Genomic DNA, 24,568 nt, shown 5'->3' with positions numbered 1-24,568 from the left:
TCGGTATTTGATTTGGATACACTATCCTGACTGACAGGAACGGTAGAACAATGCTATACCAAGGATACTTTAGATCACGTGTGTGTGTGTGTGTGTGTGTGTGTGTGTGTGTGTGTTTGTGTTCTTGTCCGGACTAATACCGATTTTATAGTGCTAGCTCAATGAGACATCATGCCGCACTTCTATTAACGGTTTGAATGGCGCAGACATACATGTAGGTGATCATTCTAGCATTGTTATCGATCACCAAACTGTCTAGGGCTTTCTATGTCAAATGAAACATGTTTTGGAACGTTGCCAATACCTTCTGTCGTATGATATCCCGCCGTCGCACAATCATGTATTATTCAGGGAAATGTATATGTAGTAGTGCCTTGTAGATTTGCCGAATTGTATACGTGCATATTTGAATCATATATTTTAACTTTCATTTGAAGAAAGCTATTGTTTCATCCTGTATATAATGGTCTCTTGTGTATATTTGTATATGTTTTAACCTGTTTACAATATATCTGTACCTGAGGCTAGACTAAACTATCTCTCTCTGTTTGCCTGCCAAAATTACATCTTAAAACAACAAAATGGTAAAGTACACAGCTAATCTCTTGCCACTCCTGTAAAATAATTTTTTGACGGTAAAACGTTGGCTACAATTGTCTGTTTGTAATCACCTGTCAGCGCCAATTATCTGTTGGCTTCCCTTGTTAAGTTTCCACCTTTTGTTATCTTATTACTTTTGTTGTTCTTACATGTACATATATATGCTCTCTCCTTCGTAGCATTCATTCACCTGATGAAGGAGTAAGTATATACTTGATCCGAAACGTTGTATTTCTCATAATAAATAAGTTGACATCCATAAATTCTCTCCCCTCTTAACACGTTCATCATCAAGTTCAGTGAGCACAAACTTGATAAATTAATTAAAGTTTTATTTAAGTTTAGGTTCAACAACCATGTTGACGTGAAAACATAGTACATTCTTCATAATGCATTTCCCCACATTACCTTTTTTCCACATTGAATATATACATAATATATATAACAGTTTCTTTTACAATTTGACAAAAATACCATTAATATAAAAATACATTATCACTTGACGAATTCACTAAAATGTCAACAAATGGAACTTGACACAGATAAACACGGATTCTAACCAAGTCTGGTCGTCTTTGACATAGAATGTATGAACTGGTTGAGCGACTTCCTCCAGAGAAGGAAAGGATTACTCTCCGAACGACATCCTATCGACATGGTATTCACACAAGTATTCACAACCAATTTTACATCATAATAATTTGTTACCTTTGGTATCCCCAAGCACCAATTCTCAGTATGGTCACTGAGCAATTGTATAATCAGATACTCTTATGAGATCCTATCAGAACGGTAACTGCGTCCCGTGTACATGGTGATACATGAGGTCTTTGTTAAAATCACAAATTTACAGTCAGAAAACAAGACAGTCTATAGTCATTTCCAAGACCATGTTATTGTTAGTGGTAAAAGCGTCTTCTGTAAAGATATTCTGAGTCCCCCATCAAACATCTTTTTATTTATTCATACAAAAACAAATTTAAACAAAAGTAGGGTTTGGGGAAACTACAAAGTCTTACCAATTTCGCCCTGTGACGTTCATTTGTCCCTCAACATGATAACACTATTTGATTTGGCTTATTAAGTTATCATGTTGACAGGTAAGTATTGAACTGCACCCTAATGTTCAATACCGTTAGACATGGTGGGTAGCAAAACATAGTATAGACAAATGCATCTGTTATTTTTTCTAACATAAATTATGTTTTTGTTTATTTCTTTGGGAATGCCATCATAGTGAATTTGAAAAGGTTTACGACTGACCAGATTTCCCTATTGAATTTACCTTTTTGTGTATTTGATCAGATTGGTTCGAGATTGCAGACGAACGGAAAATAAACCAACTTATCCCTTACATTCTTACTATATCAATTGCAAGATAGTTGCAATAAAACAGAAATTCAGATTCACAAACAGTCCGTCGGTTGCGTGTTTAACTCCAAGCATGGTTGTAGCAACCCACACAGTGGGGATCTTTCACTGGTGGCAGCGATAGTATAGTGAGCTCCGCGAACGAGGTAATCGCTGTGAAGAGCTGTCCGGGGAGACAACTCTGTCTAATTTTCTGTCGGGTTTTCTGATTGAGCCCGAGTTGAAGTCATCATGGGAATGGTTGGCGAATATTTTATGCCCGTTTCGGTTGCTTTTGTCAATTTTGATACCTAAACATTGTATGTACATATTCATAAATAAGTAATTGATACCGATATTTTAAACTGTTTTTCGGCCAATACGTCAACAGTTCGTGTAACCTACTCGGCGCCCAAAGACAAAACTGTGATGTATTTGTCCATATACCTTGGGAAGAACAGCAATAGGTATTACTAATACAATTATCAATATTGATTCGATAGATTGTATATCTGTTTAAAGTAACACTAAACCGAATGCGTTAGTATGTGGTTAGTTTCAAAAAGAAATAGATTCAGCATGCGTTTCGAGACCACACGGATCTCTCGAGTCCACAATGACAAAACAACACCAACTGTGATGGTAGCCAAAATCATTCAACAAATCATGGCCTGAAGCAGATAAAGGTGAGCCCTAGAGAAAAGGAAACGGTCCTTGCAACATTATGTCTGAAGTCACGTAACTATCATGTCGCTATCGTGTTCCCCAGACATGAAGTCGATGCAACCACCATTACCCGCAGTACTGGATTGTACCACCACATGGCACTTTCAGTCGGATTTCTGTTTAAACAAATATTTTGTCACCCTTGATAACATATATCATCTAGACTCGAAACGTAATGTAAAATCATCTAGATTCGATATCGATATGGGATATTTAGCAATGTTTATTGAGTTAAAGTTATAATTCTTGATAGAAATATTTCAAAGAAAGAACCCATTAGCTTTGACGCGATAAGCAACAAAATTATGGTTTGTCACAGATCTGAAACCGCCGATAGGTCAGTCGGAATGTAGGAGTGTCATATGTCATGGTAGAAGAACATTTGAGTCCAATACATTGATTTCCCCCTCAAATACCCTTAATTGCAAGATCACGGTTCAGTCCGAGGAAATAACATCAAAATATTCAAACTCGGGTTTGGGGCCCTGTTTGAAAAATACTCTCGCTGGATGATCGTTTTCAGACATAAAGGTGAAATCCTTCCGGTAAAATTGCCTGACTTCGTTCACGTCATTGAATGTCAGTTGGTGAAATGCTAAGGTAAATGCATCTATTTTATTTGAGGATGTGATGTTTCTTGATTCGCCATAGGCTGTCAACACCGTATTCAGCATGACCGGATACTCAATCGTCTTGCTCTTTTTTGCACTATATGGATAATTGTTTCCTATCGAAATAAAGCCCCATATTTGCAACTGTCGCCATAGTCTTATGAAAATAGAATGGTCACTTAAACAGTCAATCTCATCCTTCCTTGTAAATGCACTCCTAACGAAGCTTTCAATTTCATCTTTATCGTAGCGAGCCTGAATGTCACTCATATGTGGTATTGGCGTGTCAGGTCTACTAAGGCGATACACATGGGCCATATCTTGTAGAAATGATTCTTCTTTCCCAAAAATGTCATAGTTGACGGAACACAGATCACACTTTTGAGTTACTCCTGCCCATTTCTTTTTGTAAGGTGTTGATTTGACGAAGCGAGAAAACTCTTGAAAAGTAATGTTATGTCCACATTGTTTGTTTTTCAATGAAGGCTCCTTTTTAAACTTTGTAATGATATCTTTACCAACATCGAGGTAGTGTTTACTAGGACTGAGAAAGTTATTCACGTAAAATCTGAATAGCTGCCAGTAAGGATTTTGTGTGAAAATAACCTTTAAGGATGTCTTCAGGGCTGTCTGAAGTTCATCTTCAGTATGCCAGAGTGCTTTTCCATGAACCCTCTTTATATCCTTGGATTCGGTATTTGAATGTGAGCGAAGGTTACTTTCATCCGCTAACCATATATTAAGGTTGTGGGTCCATGATGGTTCGTCGTTCTCATTTAAGGGACAGTAGATGATATTCAGAGAAGGGATGTGCCAGAGTTGGGATGCTAGAACGGCCACTGGTTTCCTCATAGATGTTTCCTCGATGTTGTCGCATACATACCTGATGTGGTCGCGACGTTTTGTGTACAGCAGGTCAACGTCATTCTGGAGATAAATAGTGTTCAGATTTACATGCACATTAAACCGATACGATATTATAGTTATAGGCGTGTTTCTATAGTACTGTTTCTGACACAGCTGCTTGTTCTTGCAACAGTGACGTCTTGTTGTAACAGAGATGGGTATGTTTGAAGTAGTTCATGCTTTGGTGTTAATTGTTCTTCATGATGTCAGTGAAGACCAGTATAAGTCAAGGAGTTGCAATTTAAGATTTTTAGAACGACATATGTCTGGTATTTGATTGGTTGTAGATTGTGTTGTGTTTCTGAGAGCTCTTTATCTTAATCATAAATGCAACTTAAATTATCTTGTATATTAATGTTTCAATTACTGCTCACAATTTTTGATAACATTGATAAAGCTCAAGTATGGACATGTATACGTTAATTCTGAAATCAAGGAACAATAAGTAACTTTAACACTTGGACATACACATAATGGTTCCCACATTACACCCACCATTGCAATAAGCGCTGTCTCTGGCTGTCCTGTTTCTTTCGCCCATGCCTTTCCCTTAAAGGGTTGAAGGGTCGCTGAAACAGATTAACTTCTGTCAAATTAAGCTGATACCACGTTCACAGCTGCAGAAAACCCAGTTCACCCACGCACTCATATGCATATCAATGAAAAGAATGTATAATAGAGACATGTTACATTTACACACATTATATTATCTCTTGGCAGTGAAAGGAGGTAGCTGTTTAAAGCATAATACAACAGTACACGTTCCATTTTAATTCTGGAAACCCAATAGTCCAGAAACTCTACGGTCTTTGCCGACTCTCGGTCAAAGGTATTTACAAAAATAAACATGCTGTTTTCATGGGAACATACCAAGGGAAAAAAATGAAAAACAATTGTTCAAAAACTCAATATTTACACTATGTCGCCCATGGGCCTGCCCATGGGCGAAGACTGGCCCATGGGTAGGCCCATGTGCAGGCCCATGGGCGAGAATATGTAACTCAAAGCTCATGTATTTATTCAAGTATCATGACACAAAATGTAACTCATTTTAACTTAATTCATTAAAATATATATTGAAATATTTCGCCCATGGGAGAGAAAAAGGCTTGGCCCATGGGCGAGAATATTTTCCTTTACTCAAAACTCATGTTTTTGTTTCGCAAATACATATATGTATATCTTTCAAGTATCATGACACAAAACTTAACTCATTTTAACTTAATTCAACGATTTTATAGCAATATTGAAATATTTCGCCCATTGGCGAGAAAAAGATTTGGCCCATGGGCGAGAATATTTTCCTTTACTCAAAACTTATGTTTTTGTTTCGCAAATACATGCAGGTGTTCTTACAATTTTCATGGCACATAATGTAACTCAATTTTACTTAATTCAACGATTTTATAGCGATATTGAAATATTTCGCCAATGGGCGAGAAAAAGGTTTTGCCCATGGGCGAGAATATTTTCCTTTACTCAAAACTCATGTTTTTTGTTTCGCAAATACATATATGTATATCTTTCAAGTATCATGACACAAAACTTAACTCATTTTAACTTAATTCAACTATTTTATAGCGTTATTGAAATATTTCGCCCATGGGCGAGAAAAGGTTTGGCCCATGGGCGAGAATATTTTCCTTTACTCAAAACTCATGTTTTTTGTTTCGCAAATACATATATGTATACCTTTCAAGTATCATGACACAAAACCTAACTAATTTTAACTTAATTCAACGATTTTATAGCGATATTGAATTATTCGCCCATAGGAGAGAAAAAGGTTTTGATGCATTTTAAGACAAATGTCGTTTTGCGCTGAAAGCATACAAGATTTGTATGAAGTTGGACTTCCTGAAATATGTCATTATGTTTTGATAAAAAAAAATAATACTCCTATTGCTCATAGTCATGCCCTATATGTATTCAGATGATGGTTAAGGGGCGGTCGGGTAGCCTAGTGTTTAAAGCGTTCGCTCGTCACGCCGAAGACCCGGGTTCGATTCCCGACATGGGTACAATGTGTGAAGCCTATTTCAGGTGTCCCCCGCCGTGATATTGCTGGAATATTGCTAAAAGCGGCGTAAAACCATACTCACTCACTCAGATGATGGTTAAGTTACATTTTGATGTAATTTGGTTACCACTTATCCAAGAAGAATGCCATCTAGTACCATATATGAACTCGGTTTCAACCTGAATATATTACAAAAGATAACCCTTTGAGTTAAACACAGAATGAGAAGGGACCTTTATTCTGCAAAAGAAAAGACAACTTGATGTTTTGTTCTAAAGTTGAATTTTGAGACAATGACTGCACGCTTTCAATGGCCTCCTCATAAGAACAAGAACAGGGATGTCAGCCAGAAGCATTATGTGATCATAGAATCTTTTTTTCTATTGGAAAACAGTTGCTAATATTTAACTCTACTTTACATATAGGAAAGTTTAAATGATCAAATACCCATTTTCCAAGTCACATTACCGGTACTAATCATTCTTAAAAAGGAATCCAAAACAGTGGTGTCTGCTTTTCAAGAGAGATAACTCTCATCTATCGTTTTTCAAAAGGGAGCAGTTAATGTTTTTGAAGTCGCTGCTGAAGGACATTTCCATCGCTCTGGCTATACACTAAGCTTTGAAAGACGCCACAAGCCAAATCTAGTGCTGCTGCAGCTTCCACAGACTCTGTTTCGTGCGACCTTGACCAAACAAATACTCAAATTGAAGAGTATCCATATGATACCTGATGAGAAAAGCAAACCTTCGGATTATCCTGACAAACATTGACTGAGCTAGTCAAAGAAAACCAGAAGTTGAAGGAACAGCTCCTAGCTGCAAAGCAAGACACTTCTCATTTTGATAAAATGATGATGAATGTATTTGTTATGCTTAGAAATGAAATCAAGGGATAAGATGTTACAATGTCTTGGCCAACAGTATCAACAGAAATGAAAAATGCATCTGCCTACAAGTTCCCAAAGCCTTGCGAGAAGGAATATCCTGTGGGTATACTGACATGGTGTTTGATGTTTATCAAGAAGAATCAATCAAAAATGCAGATAGAGCCAACAGAGGATCCCTCGGTGGAGCCAGTCAACAATGTTAAAGCCCTCAGATGTAGCCAAGAAGAGGCAGACACCAGACACCTCCTTCATGCGAAGCGCTGTACTGATTCTGGCTTTACTGCAGTTGTGATTGTGTCTGATACGATACGTATGTCCTTATTATTGACTTGGCATTTTTACCATCACAGCTACCATCCTCAATGTACATGAAGGGTGGAACCAGGACATAAAATGAATATGTTGACGTCCAGAAAGTTGCTGACACGCAAGGCCTTGACAAATCTGCAGGCCTTCTGGGACTGCATGTGTTTACAAGGGGATTGCCTAAAAGTCGGGCCAAGAAAAGTCGGGCCGGGCCGAGCTAGCGGGTAATACTAAAAATGGATTGCAGAATATTAAAACGAAACGTGCATATCTAGGCAGATCGCAAATGTCCACAAACGTATAGTTTTGCTCATTTAATTGAGCTTGAATCAAAATGCATCTTCAACAATGTAATCAACTGATAATTATGGCTACATACCGTGAGTCCTCGTAGAAAAGTCAGTGTCTTGACTGTGTGTTTTCTTTGATGAGAAAGTTTCTCACCGACCTTAGCGTGTAGGGGTGTGATGTCCTGGGCAGGAAACGACAGTGTTTTGACTACTCTTCTTTCATTAATTAACGTGTTGGGCATCCCTAATTAACCTTTACTAATTCATGTTATACCAACACAGGATGTTTTCTGGAAGTGGATATTCGCGAATGTCATAGGGCTAACACGACACGTGTTAAGAACTGTCCTTGCGCTTCTAAAGTTCCTAACATTCTTTATATCTAAAGACTAGTATTATATCTAATCATATACCACTTTATTGTCTCATATTGCGGTAGCTAAAGTAAAGTTAAAGTTAAAGTGCTCAAAGTGAAGCCCTTTTCCCTCTACATTCTCAACATAGTCTCTATCAGAAGTGTTTTGTCTGTGTTGGGTCAGACTTGGCCGGGGCTGTCAAAATCAACTTTAAACACACAAATGTATCATCAAATGTGTTTACATCTATAGACTAGTATTATATCTACCTATATACAACTTTATAATGTCACAAAACACCGCATTTAAAGAAAACGGATCCGTTAAAGTCAAGCACTTTTACTGTATTTTCTCAAGAAAATCTGTCACATGTGTTTGCCCCGACTAGGCCCGGGCTGTCAAAATCAACTTAAACCTTATATATGTATCATGCCATGGATTCAGATCTATAGATTCGTATTATATCTAACTATATACCACTTCATAGTGTCTCAGATATTTACAGAAAACTAGGTGCTCAAAGTGATGCCCTTTTCCCTCTACATTCTCAACATAGTCTCTATCAGAAGTGTTTGGCTTGTGTTGGGTCCGACTTGGCCCGGGCTGTCAAAATCAACTTAAACATCCTAGATGTAACATCAAATGTGTTACATCTATAGACAAGTATTATGTCTACCTAAATACCACTTTATAGTGTCTCAGATCGCGGTATTTAAAGAAAACAAGGAGCTCAAAGTGAAGCTCCTGTGTGTAATCGGTTTAATTGTACGGTATACATTGTAGACAGACAGACAATAATTTATTAATGTCTCACTTCTGTACATACATAAAACAGCTTTGTACGAATAAACATTGATAGAATGTACAGAACCATTCAATAGAATTATGAGAGGTTATTAACAGAATATCCCACTGCCAAGTATATGATAAATTGTTGAATTAACATTAGATAAGGTTGAGAATTAAGTGTGTGTTCTTAAAAAAATTCTTAGACTGGTGAGTCGTCTGCTCGATGATAACCAGCCAACTCATATTTTTACCCTGTTCCCCATTGTTGGAAAGTGTGTCGTCTGCTACCCCAGCTGGAGCCATCTGGTAACAATTAATCACAAGCTGTCAATACACAATACATTATAATACATCAAGATGGCAGTTTCCATGTAACGATTAAGTATTTCTAAGCAACTTAAAGATATGTGCAATATCTAGATATATATATCTTTAATTTGCTTAGAAATACTTAATCTTTACATGAAAACTGTCATCTTGATGTATTATAATGTATTGTATATTGACAGCTTGTGATTAATTGTTACCAGATGGCTCCAGCTGGGGTAGCAGACGACACAAATAAATGACTTTGCAGATAAAATCAGTGGCCTGAAATGTGGTATTAATATTGATAACTTGAACATTTCACTATTTCTGTATGCTGATGAAATTGTGCTCATAGCTCCGGATGAATATAACATGCAGAAGCTTCTTAATGGTCTCGCTGACTGGTCTAAACATTGAAAACTTGGAGTAAACAAAGATAAAACAAAGATTATGCATTGCATACCTGTATCTATCCCTATGAGAACTTACCAGTTTACTTGTGGTGAAATCAATATTGATTACTGTATGAAATACAGGTATCTTGGCATGTGGCTGAATGAGCATTGTAATTACAAAAAAACTGTGACTGAAATTTGTAAATCAGCAAATGGAGCCTTGGGGCTGTGCTAGCCAAGATCAACAACATGGGTGCCTCCGTACACAACTGTAACAAACTATCATACAACAAAGATGTTGAAGATGAGATATTTATTGCGTAATTGCCCGACTTTTAGGCAATCCCGTTTACAAGCTGTGATACCGTCAGCTGCTTCACTGGAAGAGGAAAGGTTTCAGCCCTCAGGCTCCTCACCAGCGACATACACAGCAACACATTGACTTGCGTAGGCACAAGCTGGAAAGTTCCTTTTATCAGACTTTAAACAGACTAATTTATTGCTTGGCTTCAATCATAGCCCATCTGGGTTAAGAAAGTCCAATTGGTGTGGCATCTGCAATATATTTTCTGGTAGGTGATACTATTTTAAGCAGAGGTCAAATGTTGTGACCTTTTGACCTCTGGTGACCTACATTTTTACTGTATTAGTCCTATATTACATACCAACATGTAGAGCATCATATTACCAACATTTTGAGTGGTCATACTTTACCATATGACTATTGCTTGTAAAGTTATTCCACTTTCTGGTTTCCCCTACCCTGAAATCTAGTCCCGTGGATTCGACTCTGGGGTCCCCCTTTATGTGGTGATTACTACCACTAAGCTGTGAGTCCCGGATTGCTTTCAAAGGTTTTTTTCATCTATGGATATATGACGTTCAAAAAATCATACTGAGATTTTGCCACCCCAGGTGGTACCAATATTTGGTCTGGCTCATGAACTACAACTTAATTCAACTGTTTTATAGCGTTATTGAAATATTTCGCCCATGGGCGAGAATATTTTCTTTTGCTAAAAACTCGTGGTTTTGTTTCGTCAATACATAAAGGTGTTCTTAGAAGTTTCATGTCACATAATTTAACACATTTTAACTTAATTCAACTATTTTACGGTGTTATTGAAATATTGCGCCCTGGACGAGAAAGTTTGACCCATGGGCGAGAATATTTTCCTTTGCTCAACAGTTTTAGTTTCGCAAATACAGAAAGGTGTGTCTACAAGCATGACACATGATTCAACTCATTTTACCTTAATACAACCATTTCACGGCGTCATTAAAATATTTCGCCAATGTTTTCGTCAGTCCCTTTAAAGCATCAACTAACTGTGTGCAAAGTATATTGTATTATGTGAAATATACTTTATATTATATCATTACATTACTATTTAAAAAGGCCTTTGGTTGGATGTTTCCTTTACAGAAGTTTTACAAATTTCACCTGTTTTACATATTGCAACGATCTTTAATGAACCCGGCCTTACCTCTCAAAACGTTTTGACAGTTTATCATACGAATTCATGCACATGTACTCCAATTCATTGGAGTTATTTTCCACAAAATCAAAGTTTAGTTAGTTTATATTTCGTTTCCCATTTTATGTCCCGTTGATACATCACACTGGGCAATTACGTGACACTAGGTATGCAATATATGCTTGCAGATTTTTCCTTGGAGTTGGCGCGAAAACCCCTAACCTAGCTGTGAGAGGCGAACTGGGATGGTACTCATGCCTCACCCTACAACAGATTGAAGTAATCAGACTTTGGAAAAGGATCAATCGTCTTGACCCAAATAGAACGCCCAGAGTGGTCCTAGCTTGGTCTCTTCGATACAGGAAAGGATGGGCAAACACAGTGATTACTCTGCTTCAAAGACTGAACTTGAATAGTCCGGATATACACAACATGAACGAATTTGAATTCAACTGTGTCAAATCAAAGCTGTTAGAACTTGACAAAGAAAAGTGGCTAACAAGTCTCCATGATGACAGTTGACAGAGTAATGGAAACAAGTTACGGATGTATAGGATTTTCAAGACATACCTGACAACAGAAACCTATGTAAACAAGATAATGCCAAGATCACACAGAAGTATCCTAGCTAAGTTTCGCTGTGGAATTCTCCCTGTAGAAATAGAGACCGGTAGAATATTTAGGCCATTTGGACCGCTGCAAAATAGAGTCTGTAAATTCTGTCACCATTCATGTGTCGAGGACGAAATGCACTTCCTTTTAAAATGCCCCTTTTATTCTGATTTTAGAATCGTACTGCTCGAAAAAGCAAATCTGGCCAACGCGACCGTACATGATGTAGATAATCTTAAGCTCTTGATGAATAACCCACATATACAAAGTGTTTAAGCTACAACAATTCTAAAAATGTTGCAGACTAAAGACGTGCTTGTCTGAGATGTATTGTATCACAAAATCTAGTCAACTGTGATCCCACAGGAAATAGTGTGAAGAGGTATTTTGTGGAGTTATCACTTGTTATCCTTGCTTACAGTATTTTCTCAGATGAGAAATTAAAGACTAATGAGGTTACACATCGACAACAGTCTAAAACTATGTCTTTTGAAATTATCATTTGGTATTCTTACTAGAAGATATTCTCTAACATTTAAAACTTGCACGTATGTACTAATCAAGTGGTTTAATCATACTGGTGTTAACATACACATAAATAGGTGTTTTGATGGTTATTTTTCTTATTATTTTGTACTAAAATGCACATATAATGTTAAAATATGGTGTCCAACAAAATTGACAGTTCCTTGGCTGCTGGAATAAGAAAAGATGATGGTACAATGTAAGAAAAAAGCTTACAATGTTTTGCTTGGATACTTTTATACATGTTTTAATGTACATACGATGTCTCATAAGCCCTTAAAGGCTGGGTGCAATACCGATGATAATTGTTTTTTTGTTTTTATGCAGTATGTATATGTTATTTGCACGTGATAATAATACTCTCTCTCTCTCTCTCTCTCTCTCTCTATATATATATATATATATATATATATATATATATATATATATATACAGGTACGCGTGCGCGTATTTTAATGGAAAAAACTATTCGTCTTTTATTGCATAACGTCTGGTTGAATATCTCACATTCTAACGAAATCTCGAACTAATTATTTAATTACATGCGGTGTCGAAATGACCTAAAGCAACTTTTAAATGCATTGTCACTTTTGGTATGAAAATGGTAATAGTTAAGAAAAACGCAACAGCCTTCTTGTGATAATTCTCATATTCTCATTAGTACGTTATATATCGGCCTTATTTCCAGATGATTCTACAATACCTGCTCTCGGTCAATTACAATCTGCTACACCACGCGTGAATAAACAGTTATGCAGGTGTTGCTGTGGGCAAATACCTAGCCTGAAAATGAATATTTTTTTGTGGATACATGTTTTACATATTTTCGTTGATATGTGGATATATAAAGCACAAAGACACAAAAAAGATTATGCGAGATGAATTGGTGCCTTGATATATATATCCAACGAGAACGAATCTTGTATTTTCTCCGCGATCCTGATGTGTAACATCGTTTAATGGGTCATTCATTAAAAGTATGTTGTGAGGCTATATTAAAGGAGCCGATAAATTTACACAGTGTCGTCCGTTTCGCGTGAACTACCACCCCACCCTGTCAGTAAGAATTATGTAATCGGTACACAAATATATTTGATGCGATGTCAGTGTGGAAGGAGTTTGAATTACGTCCGCCACTGGCCACAGAAATCCTCAAAGTATAGTAACAATCAACAAGGCCAATGCCGTACTAATAACCTAGTGACTCACGTAACAACGGCTGTCAATCTGTCTGTTACAGACAGACAGACAGACAGACAGACAATAGTTTATTAACGTCTCACTCCTGTACATACATAAAACAGCTTTGTACAACTTGACATAGATAAAATGTACAGAACCATTCAATAGAATTATGAGAGACGAATTATCACATAATGTATACATAAATGATATAAAGATGATATAGTAAAAAGTTATCCATATAAAAGATGTTTTCTACGATTAAGAATTAAAAAGCAGACTTTGGCAGGTATAAAACACACGCTGGAGTCACTGAAAATTAAACAAAGTTTGTCGATATCAGGTATATCTAAAACATTATAAGATTTAGAAATACATTCATTAAAAAGATTTTGCCCTGATATCATCATATAATACGCAGTAAAACAAAACGTGGACCTCGTCTTCTACGCTGTCATTACAGTGAAAACATTTTCTGTTGTTGACAGGTACACCTTCGTATCGACCGGTTTCCACTCGAATAGGAGCCACGCCACATCTAAACTTGGCTAGTGCCGATCTATAGTTTCTGGGCATCTTATTTGAAACATAGTATTCTGTCCCATATACTTGTTTGTAACATCGATACATTCTCAATTTATTAAGCCCATTTCGCCCCTCTTCCTTTCTTAACATATCACTCAAACGGGTAACATATTCATTTTTACACCATTGTTCCACCTGTGTACAAAGAGAAAATTTATCAATAAAACCTGTAGCGTTTAATAGATGTCCTAAATCCATATTAGTAAACTTCTTTCTTACCCTACCATTCCAATTTTTACAACCATTTACAGCGTAACTATCAGCCCAGTTAAACACGCGTTTGTTTAACCTACTAGACATATTCTTAAGGCGACACCATTGTCTTGCTACAGCTACCATCCACCATCCCTGTCACAACTGGCGTATTAACGGCTTATTCAAAATAATAATTGTAGAAACGTCGTTAACAGACTAACGTACGTCGTATTCAGTCCTCAACTGGATGTTACATTCCTTATATCAGCTGACAGCCCTGTTTGTGAAAATATGTACTAGACATAACATTTAAACACTAATAATATCAATTGTAAGACCGCATAGATCATAAAACCGAATAAAATATGTCTTGGTATCATCTCTTGTGTATTAGATGATGGTAATGACCTGAAATGTTATAACGTTAGGTTAAGAAGGAGAAACACTAAAGTGTTTTATAATACTTGGAAACATGAGCAATAAGATGTAGCAACATAAACATGCATGGAATAGGGGAAATGGTGAAAACAAATTGAAAAGGATTTTAAAACAAAATTATTGAACTAAATAACTTGCCTGAACAGAAGGGGTACCCAAACTTGTTTGACAGTTATTCGTGTGTTGTAGACTGTCGAATGGGACTCATGTGTGTACATAGGGTACACATATCTATTTTGCAAGTTTTAGTACGCATACACTTTCTCTTTTTGTGTTGATATGATTTCTATTTTCGTACATGATATGATTTCATTTTTATCTTTGGCTGCTATGTTTATATATGTTCGAGTAGCTGTCTGTCCCTCAACAATTGACAAAGTTCTGCCTAGCTATTGCATCTTTTGACTACAGGAGATCTACAACATATAGCGATTCTTGTTTAAACCAAGACCGGGTTTGACATTCCAGTAACTGGATTCAGGTTGATTGCAAGATATGCATAACTCGTCATAGTGATTGTTGTGAATTCCTCAAAGTTTTGTTTGTTTGTTAGTTGTATAACGCCGCACTTAGCAATATTTCAGCTGTATGACGGCGGTCTGTAAATAATCGAGTCTGGACCAGACAATCCAGTGATTGACATCATGTGCATCGATCCACGCAATTGGGATACGATCACATGCATCAACCAAGTCAGCGAGCCTGACCACCCGATCCCGGTAGTCGCCTCTTACGACAAGCGCCTTCGCCCTTTTACGCCAAGAATGGGTTGTTGAAGATCTGTTCTACCCCGGATCTTCACGGGTCCATTGACGCAGGGATTTGTGTAAAGTTATTCCGACAGCATACAATGCCAACTCAAAAATTATACCCAATGTCTCCTCAAAGTAATATAGTACGGTACTTAGAGTACATTTGAGATTATACTCAGGTTAGGGAGATGTTTAATCTATATAAAATGTTATTATTCTACCTTACAATGTATGAAATGAATGCAAAACAAACTCAACGGCTAAAAGGTTTCATTGAAAAAACTACCCCTGGTCTTGCCTAATAAAACAACTGCAACCCGACATAGATTAAACGCAACTTACAAACACGATCATAATCTGGTTAATCTGTATCACTCAACGAGTTGGAGTAGCTTACTCTGCCCACAGTATGACAGTATTGGGCAGCTCAGTAATTAGGAGGTAAAACCAGGCAGGTAAACTGGTCACACTTGACTGGTCTGTCGGATGATTAGGTCGTCTGACAATTGGGAGTGAACCATAGCAAGTACAGCGGGATATCTGCGAAACTATTTGCTCCTTTCATGGGACCGATTAGTTTTATGACCAGGGGCCTCTGCACAAGCGTGGTGTTTGGAAGACAAGTTATACATGTACATCCCATATGGTGACTGTTTTTCGCTATTCATATTCTAAATTCATCCATAATACCACAACATGTTAGTACTCCTTGAAACTTTACAATCTGTACAATAGATTGAACGAGACAACTGATATATTGCAGATTATTCAATCATTGTCTCTATTATCAGCCGCTGCAGATTTAGCCTCAGAATGTGCTCATTCGAATTAGGAACGAAAATAATTGCTTATCATGAGTATATATGATACAGTTAAAAGTTACTTGTACACTGTAGATGTTTTCACTTTAATACGACCTTCGCGAGCGAGTTGAATGATCCAGGTTAATTGGAACGAAGTCTAGGAGGGTTATAAAGTTTTGTATTTGGTAATGTGTAGGTTTGTTAAATATTATTTTTTTAATTCCTTTTATTTAAAATGTATATAAAAAAAATATGCGCTTAAAAAATAGAGCTGACTTGATGGGAGATATGGCGTTAGCCACCTGAGATTGTCTGGTGGACACGGTTTAACCTTACTGTGCCCTCACCCTGGTTGTTGTTGTCGTTGTTATAAGGGATTAAGAGCTACAGCTCATTGCATTTTTGGTTACAGTCTGTCTCAATAAAGTGGACATGTGCAGGTGAACTCTGTTCAATTAGTATATGAAATGCCCAAAAATGTGAACTCCAGACAATAATAACCTGAGAGTAAATCCACGTGCGTCTGCCTTTCCCTCGTTCACCTTCGAAATCCTTGATTATTATATCATGCCAGAGTTCTGAAATTCAGTGACAATGTTGCTGAACAGTAGAATCAGATGGACGTATTGTGCAGAACCTGTTTGACACTATGGGTTTCAGGACCACTAACACTGGGATGAGTGGCACTCTGAGCTGAAAAAGTTTGGTCCTAACCGCCCCAACATCTACAAGTTTGTAAGCTTGTAGACATCATTAAGAAGAAACAGTCCCATGCTGAGACTTTTCTCAAAATTCAGGCCGGTGGCAGGTTGTCAACAAGGAGAAGAAAATATCCGCCAAAAGTGTGCTCAGTCAAACAATGAACTTACGACCGGCAGAAAACAACTCCAGTTGAGTATGCCGATGCTGTATCTCAACCGTGTTGGCCTTAATTTGTTCTTGCACTGTATCATATCGTGTTTTTCATCTGTATATGTGTAATGTGTATATGTATAAATGACTACACTTATACCGCATATTCTGCAACAGACTATAAGTAATCACCTTATTATTGTCTCTCCATTTACCATGGCTGACTGCACTAATAGCCTTTTAACAGTGGACACCGATTTCAGTATACATGTATGCTTTTTGTTCAAAAAGGAATATGCAGGAAATTATATGTAACAATTAACTGTGTACTAATTACATGTTTGAATGTTATCAGATTTGCGTTCTGAGATACAGTGATGTAAGCATCTTCTACAATTAACAATACATGTATATATATATATAATAAAATACAAAACTCTCTGCCGGAATTTTTCGTGGAAATCATTCGATCAAGTAAAAATGACTGCGTGACAAGACGAATCAACTATTTATACCCGATAAAAGAAATTGCCTTATTTTAGGAACAGTCCTATAACAGGACATTTGAAATTTCTAACAAGCAGATACATTAGAGACAGTGACTAGACTACAGGTATGTAATCCGTATGAATCAAAGGTGTAAAAAAAACACTTGAAAATCATATCTGTCCGAGACCTACCAAATTACCAAGTTTTATCATTACTATATTTATTACAATGCAAATACTTTAGTGATACATTTTTCAGTGGAGAGGGCATACACACAAGTATATTGCTTCCATGTGTGAATGCAGGTTGTACTTGGCATCTCAGTTCTCAGTTTCATACCGGTTGTATTTCTGAATTTGTATATGGAACCATGCGTACAGCATAACAATTACTTGCTATTCGTCAGTCTACAACACACTTAACACGGTCAAACAATTTTGGGCACCGCTTTTGCAAGTTATTTAGTACAATAATGTTTTATTAAAATCTATTTCAATTTGTTTTCACTATTTTCCCTATTCCACGCATATTTATGTTGCTACATCTTATTGCTCATGTTCCCAAGTATTATAAAACACTTTAGTGTTCACGTCCTAATCTAACGTTATAACATTTCAGGTCATTACCATCATCTAATACACAAGAGATGACACCAAGACATATTTTATTCGGTTTTATGGTCTATGCGGTCTTACAATTGATATTATTAGTCTTTAAATGTTATGTCTAGTACATATTTTCTCAAACAGGGCTGTTAGCTGATATAAGGAATGTAACATCCAGTTGAATTCCCAGTTGACGTACTTACTTTTTTTAATCAAATATGAGGACTGTATACGACATACGTTAGTCTCTTAACGGCGTTTCTTCAGTTCAGTTTTATTTCTCTGAAAAACCACCAACGGTGGTACAAGAGTATATATATATATATATATATATATATATATATATATATATATATATATATATATATATATATATATATATATATATACAACATATAATATACAATGCAGATCAAGATGGTAACAAGAGTTCTCTCGACCTTTGAAACCAGCCATGAAGTAGAGCAAATAGACGGGTTTATGAATACTTCTGACAGTCCGACATCATTTAGTTGTTTTTTTTCACTGTGGCTATCCACTTAAACGATTTTGCGTTTGCATCATAGTCTTTTATCAAATAATTATATAAAATGTTAGATAACTTTGTGGGTCCGTTATAATTCGTTAGTTTATGCCAGAAGGAAATCACCCGTTTAAATACTTTAATTTTGAGGGGTTCCCTGCCAAGTTCCCCGTAAACCATAAAATTGGGTGTTGAATTCCTCAGACCAGTTACTATTTTTAAAATTTCAATTGCATTTTCTCTATCATTTCTAAATTTTCAAAACCCCATATTTCGGAGCAGTAGAGAAGGATTGGCACTACCATCACGTGAAACGCCTTCAATAAACACTCTAATGGTAGGTTAACATTTCGTGCTCTTTTTATTAGGCAGGACATTGCTTTTGTCGCGTTTGCTCTTAGTGATTTCATACAAAACACAAGTTGTCTATTTCTGTGAAGATTTATACCTAAATATGTATAATTATCAACAATCTCCAGTATCTTTCCCCGAAATGAAATATTGATTTGGTTGATTTGGCTGGGCCCCCTCCAAAGATTATTATTTTTGTTTTTGAGATATTTACGTTTAGCTTCCATTGTAAGCAATATTGGTTAAACGAATCTAACGATTTTTGCAATCCAGATTGGGTATCGCTTAATATGACTGTATCGTCTGCGTAGAGTAATACTAAAATGTTTAACCATACTGTGATGTCATTTCCTGATATACAATCAAATGAGATCCCTTGGCATCCTTGTTTTGTAAGATACGATTCAAGATCATTTAAAAATATTGAAAACAGTAGTGGTGATAGATTTTCGCCCTGTCTAACACCTGATTGACAAGGGAAGTACTCTGATTCTGCATTATTTGATTGTACCATTGATTTAATATTACTGTACATATTTTTAATTAAAGTTAGGAATCGGCCCTCAATTCCATTGTTTTGCATTTTAGACCACAATCCTACTCTCCAGACAGTATCAAATGCTTTTGTAAAATCTATGCACGCACAATAAAGTGGGGTTTTTTTTACATTTTCAAAATATGCATCAACGAATGGATAACGAATATATTATCAGCAGTTTGAAATTGTTTCCTAAATCCCGATTGTGCCGGAGTTAGGATATTATTGGCATCTAGAAATTTTGTCAGTCGTTCGTTTAGGATACTGGTGAATAGTTTTCCGAAACAGCTTAATATCGTAATGGGTCTATACGAGTTTGGATCAGATGGATCGCCTTTATTTTTGAAGATAGGTTTTATAATTCCCGAGAGCCACGTTTCAGGGATTACACCGCATGAGAGTACAAGATTGAAAAATTCCGAATATAGTGGGGCAAGTACTCCAATGCTATCTATTATATGATCATTCTCGACAAAATCTAGCCCAGAAGCCTTATTTCTTTTAAGTTTCTTTGCAGCCTTTATAATTTCTTCAGTCGTTATATCATCGTTTAAGATTTTACAATCATACACCAATGTTGCAGTTGCACATCTTTCTTATTCAGAGTCATCAATTTTATTTTCATTTAAGTTTTTATAAAAAATAATAGAAGGAATTTATATCAGGAGCTTTCGGGTTTGTTTCTTTCTTACATCTTGTAAGGATCTGCCAAAAAAATCTTTAGGCGAGTGGTGAAGGTTTTGGCGAAAAGTCTTATTTAAATTGTCTTTATATTTACGTATATTCCTATCCATACAATTCCTGTAAGCCTTTGCTTCTTGGTGATATGCCAATTTATTAAATACTGTTTTCGATTTTTTAAGACGCCGTTTTGCTTTAATAAATTTCTTGCGGGATCGTCTGCTTTCTATTTCGAACCAAGGTTTATCTTTTTCGCGTTTTCTGTATTTAACACTGTTTTCTACAATTAATATTTTGAATAAGCCGTTGTTATGCCAGTTGTGACAGGGATGATGGTATGGTAGCTGTAGCAGACAGATTGACAGTCGTTGTTACGTGCGCCACTAGGTAATTAGTACGGCATTGACCTTGTTGATTGTTACTATACTTTGAGGATTTCTGTGGCCCGTGGCGGACGTAATTCAAACTCCTTCCACACTGACACCGCATCAAATATATTTGTGTGCCGATTACATAACTCTTACTGACAGGGTGGGGTGGTAGTTCACCGGACGACACTGTGTATATTGGGCGGCTCCTTTGATATCTCCTCCAAACATACTTTTATTGAATGACCCCATTAAACGATGATACACATCTCGTTGAATATATCAAGGCACTAATTCATCTTTCATAAACTTTTTTTTGTCTTTGTGCTTAATATATCCACAATTCAACGAAAATATGTAAAACATGTATCCACAAAAACATATATACATTTTCAGGCTAGGTATTTGCTCACAGCAACACCCGCATAACTGTTTATTCACGCGTGGTGTGGTAGATCGTAATTGACCGAGAACAGGTATCGTAAATAAGGCCGACACTGTAATTAGATACAACGTACTAATGAGAATCTTAAGAACCTGTCGAGATTTATTCATGAAATATTTAAAGCAGTAAGAAAACACATGACAGAAAAGATATAACATATCCATGCATGACATATTGTCATCTTGTCACATATTAATACTTTGTTTACATGCTTGCTCTTTTGTACTCTTTTGTAACACCGCCGGTGGTTTGGAGAAAATAAACTGTTCAAACTGTTCATAAGAAGGCTGTTGTTTTTTCTGAACTGTTACTATTTTCATACCAAAAGTAACAGTGCATTTAAAAGTTGCTTTAGTGTTATACTATTCACTCAAGTTTTCTTCAATCGCCTGTAAACATAATTCCCATTGGTCAGTTCGACACCGCATATAATTAAATAATTATTTCGAGATTTCGTTAGAATGTGAGATATTCAGCCAGACGTTATGCAATAAAAGACGAATCGGTTTTTGTTTCTATTAAAATACGCGCACGTGTACCTGTATATTGCATACCTAGTGTCACTTATTTTCCCAGTGTGATGTATCAACGACACATAAAATGGGAAATGAAAAAGAAACTAACTAAACTTTAATGTGTTGGAAAATATCGCCAATGAATTAGTGTACACGCGCATGGATTCGTATGATAAACTGTCAAAACGTTTTGAGAGGTAAGGCCGGGTTCATTTAAAGATCGTTGCAATATGTGAAAAAGGTGAAATTTGTAAAACTTCTGCAAAGGAAACATCCAACCAAAGGCCCTTTTTAAATAGTAATGTAATGATATAATATAAAGTATATTTCACATGATACAATATTCTTTGTACACAATGAGTTAATTATTTAAAGTTACTGACGAAAACATGGGCGAAATATTTTAATAACGCCATAAATTAGTTGAATTAAGGTAAAATGAGTGGAATCATGTGTCATGCTTATAACACCTTTATGTATTTGCGAAACTAAAACTGTTGAGCAAAGGAAAATATTCTCGCCCGTGGGCCAAACCTTTTTCTCGCCCATGGGCGAAATATTTCAATATCGCTATAAAATCGTTGAATTAGTTAAAATGAGTTAAGTTTTGTGCCATGATACTTGAAAGATATACATATATGTATTTGCGAAACAAAAACAAGAGTTTTGAGTAAAGGAAGATATTCTCGCCCATGGGCCAAACCTTTTTCTCGCCCATGGGCGAAATATTTCAATATCGCTATAAAATCGTTGAATTAAGTTAAAATGAGTTACATTTTGTGTCATGATACTTGAATGAATACATTTAATGTATTTGCGAAACAAAAACATGACTTTTGAGTAAATGAACATATTCTCGCCCATGGGCCTACCCATGGGCCAGTCTTCGCCCATGGGCAGGCCCATGGGACACACTTCGCCCATGGGCAGGCCCATGGGCTACATAGCGTAAATATTGAGTTTTTGAACAATTGTTTTTTCATTTTTTCTTCCTTGGTATGTTCCCATGAAAACAGCATGTTTAATTTTGTAAATACCTTTGACCGAGACTGGGCAAAGACCGTAGAGTTTCTGGACTATTGGGTTTCCAGAATTAAAATGGGACGTGTTAGTCTGTTACTATAGTTTTAGCAAGCAGACTTATTTGAATAATAACCGGATGCATCACACAGAGGGCCATCAGTTATATCGAGGAATACATTTGAAGGAACACAATGAGTATTATGTTGGTTCCTCACACTCCGATCATGCAGTTAATTCATTTTCCATTAATATTGGACGAGATATGCTTGGGTATTACGTTTTAAGCACGCAATAATACGATACATGCACTATTATTCATGTGTTTCACAATTGTATATTAAACAAATGTTTCAACAATAGTTTGCTATCTTCATGAAGTAAACTATCGTTTTTTACCATTTCAAAATTATCTATCTTGATGTTTAAATACACTATCTTTTTTGTTGCACCCCATTGTGACCCTGTTAAATTGTCTTCGCGAAATGTACATACACTGGGAAACTACATGCCTCTGGACAACAGGAAATAACACTATTTTGCAATGCTTCTTTAACCGTAACATAAAATAGTAAACATGAGTAACAGTACTCACAGAATAAGACGATGGGTTTAGTTTCCAGATGATTATTTGTAAACGCAAGCACACCCAGAACAACACATACAATTCCAGGAAGTATATATCGTTTCCCAAGCCTCTTTCGCCGGACAGCCATGATTACTGAAAAGAAATCAGATCATTCATGTGCAGTCCTTACAATTCACGCTATTGAGATATTAGTTTCACACTGACAAAGTGAAGCTTTGTTGAATTATTCTGCGTTATAGTAAATTTATGTTATATTAGTAGAATGTAGAAATTAATATAAACGATGGGTTTATCATGTGCTCACCTCTATACTTCAAGCACAGACAACTAAAATATGTCTTCTGATATCCTACCGTAGTGTTTAGCATTGGGTGTCTCAAAGATGTTTTGTGAAATGCAAATTAACTCTTAACGAGTTAAGTCAGAACGTTTCAGAACGTTTTTGGAGTTCTTGATGTAGTACATAACAGCTTGAATAGTGATGAGCTATATATTCTTATGAAACTCATTTTAAATCCATAAAGGAATTTAAAACACCTCATTTAAAATAACTGCTTATCGTTTATAGGATTTTAAAGGGTTAATGGGTGAAATCAAAGGTTGATTGAATGACGATTACCATCAGGTCTATATGTCTTGCCACGTGTACTTGAATTTGTTGATTGGTAGTTATTAGTTACGTCTGCAGATAATACACGTCTTGATGACAAGTATTATTGCCTTTAGCGTTCATAAAACTAGAACTGATAAGGTATTTATGTACTCACTTACAGACTGGGGGATCAACTGCTGACACGGCCTGTGATTAGGGCTTCCCTGTTCCATATCGGTGTCATCCCCGTACCCTGGGCATGCAGATGAAGCGGAGATAAGTTCTGGACTTGGTATCACTTTAACACGGCAATAAGGGTTGCCCATGTATGTTCAACATTGAATATGTTTACCGCATGCGTAGCTGAAGGGTTGTCCATGTATGTTCAACATTGAATATGTTTACCGCACGCATAGCCGAAGGGTTGTCCATGTATGTTCAACATTGAATATGTTTACCGCATGCGTAGCTGAAGGGTTGTCCATGTATGTTCAACATTGAATATGTTTACCGCATGCGTAGCTGAAGGGTTGTCCATGTATGTTCAACATTGAATATGTTTACCGCACGCGTAGCTGAAGGGTTGCCCATGTATGTTCAACATTGAATATGTTTACCGCATGCGTAGCTGAAGGGTTGCCCATGTATGTTCAACATTGAATATGTTTACCGCACGCATAGCCGAAGGGTTGTCCATGTATGTTCAACATTGAATATGTTTACCGCACGCGTAGCTGAAGGGTTGTCCATGTATGTTCAACATTGAATATGTTTACCGCACGCATAGCCGAAGGGTTGTCCATGTATGTTCAACATTGAATATGTTTACCGCATGCGTAGCTGAAGGGTTGTCCATGTATGTTCAACATTGAATATGTTTACC

At 36.5% G+C, this 24,568-nt stretch overlaps 1 protein-coding gene across 1 annotated transcript; it reads right to left on the bottom strand.

Moving 5' to 3' along the window:
- Positions 1-1,004: 1,004 nt before the first annotated feature.
- Positions 1,005-23,469, bottom strand: LOC124132224. Its single transcript, XM_046496008.2, has 4 exons — positions 23,398-23,469; positions 23,100-23,225; positions 4,689-4,762; positions 1,005-4,214 (listed from the first exon to the last, which is right to left on the bottom strand). The coding sequence occupies exons 1-4, from the start codon at positions 23,459-23,461 to the stop codon at positions 3,114-3,116; spliced, it is 1,365 nt and encodes a 454-aa protein (XP_046351964.2). The 5' UTR covers positions 23,462-23,469; the 3' UTR covers positions 1,005-3,113.
- Between the last annotated feature and the right edge of the window lie 1,099 nt (positions 23,470-24,568).

The sequence above is a fragment of the Haliotis rufescens genome, unplaced genomic scaffold (assembly GCF_023055435.1).
Source record: "Haliotis rufescens isolate VD_foot unplaced genomic scaffold, xgHalRufe1.0.p SCAF_4, whole genome shotgun sequence".
Classification (NCBI taxonomy): Eukaryota; Metazoa; Mollusca; class Gastropoda; order Lepetellida; family Haliotidae; genus Haliotis; species Haliotis rufescens.
The sequence above is the reverse complement of the archived record's forward strand: the minus strand, read 5'-3'. Positions and strand labels throughout refer to the sequence as shown.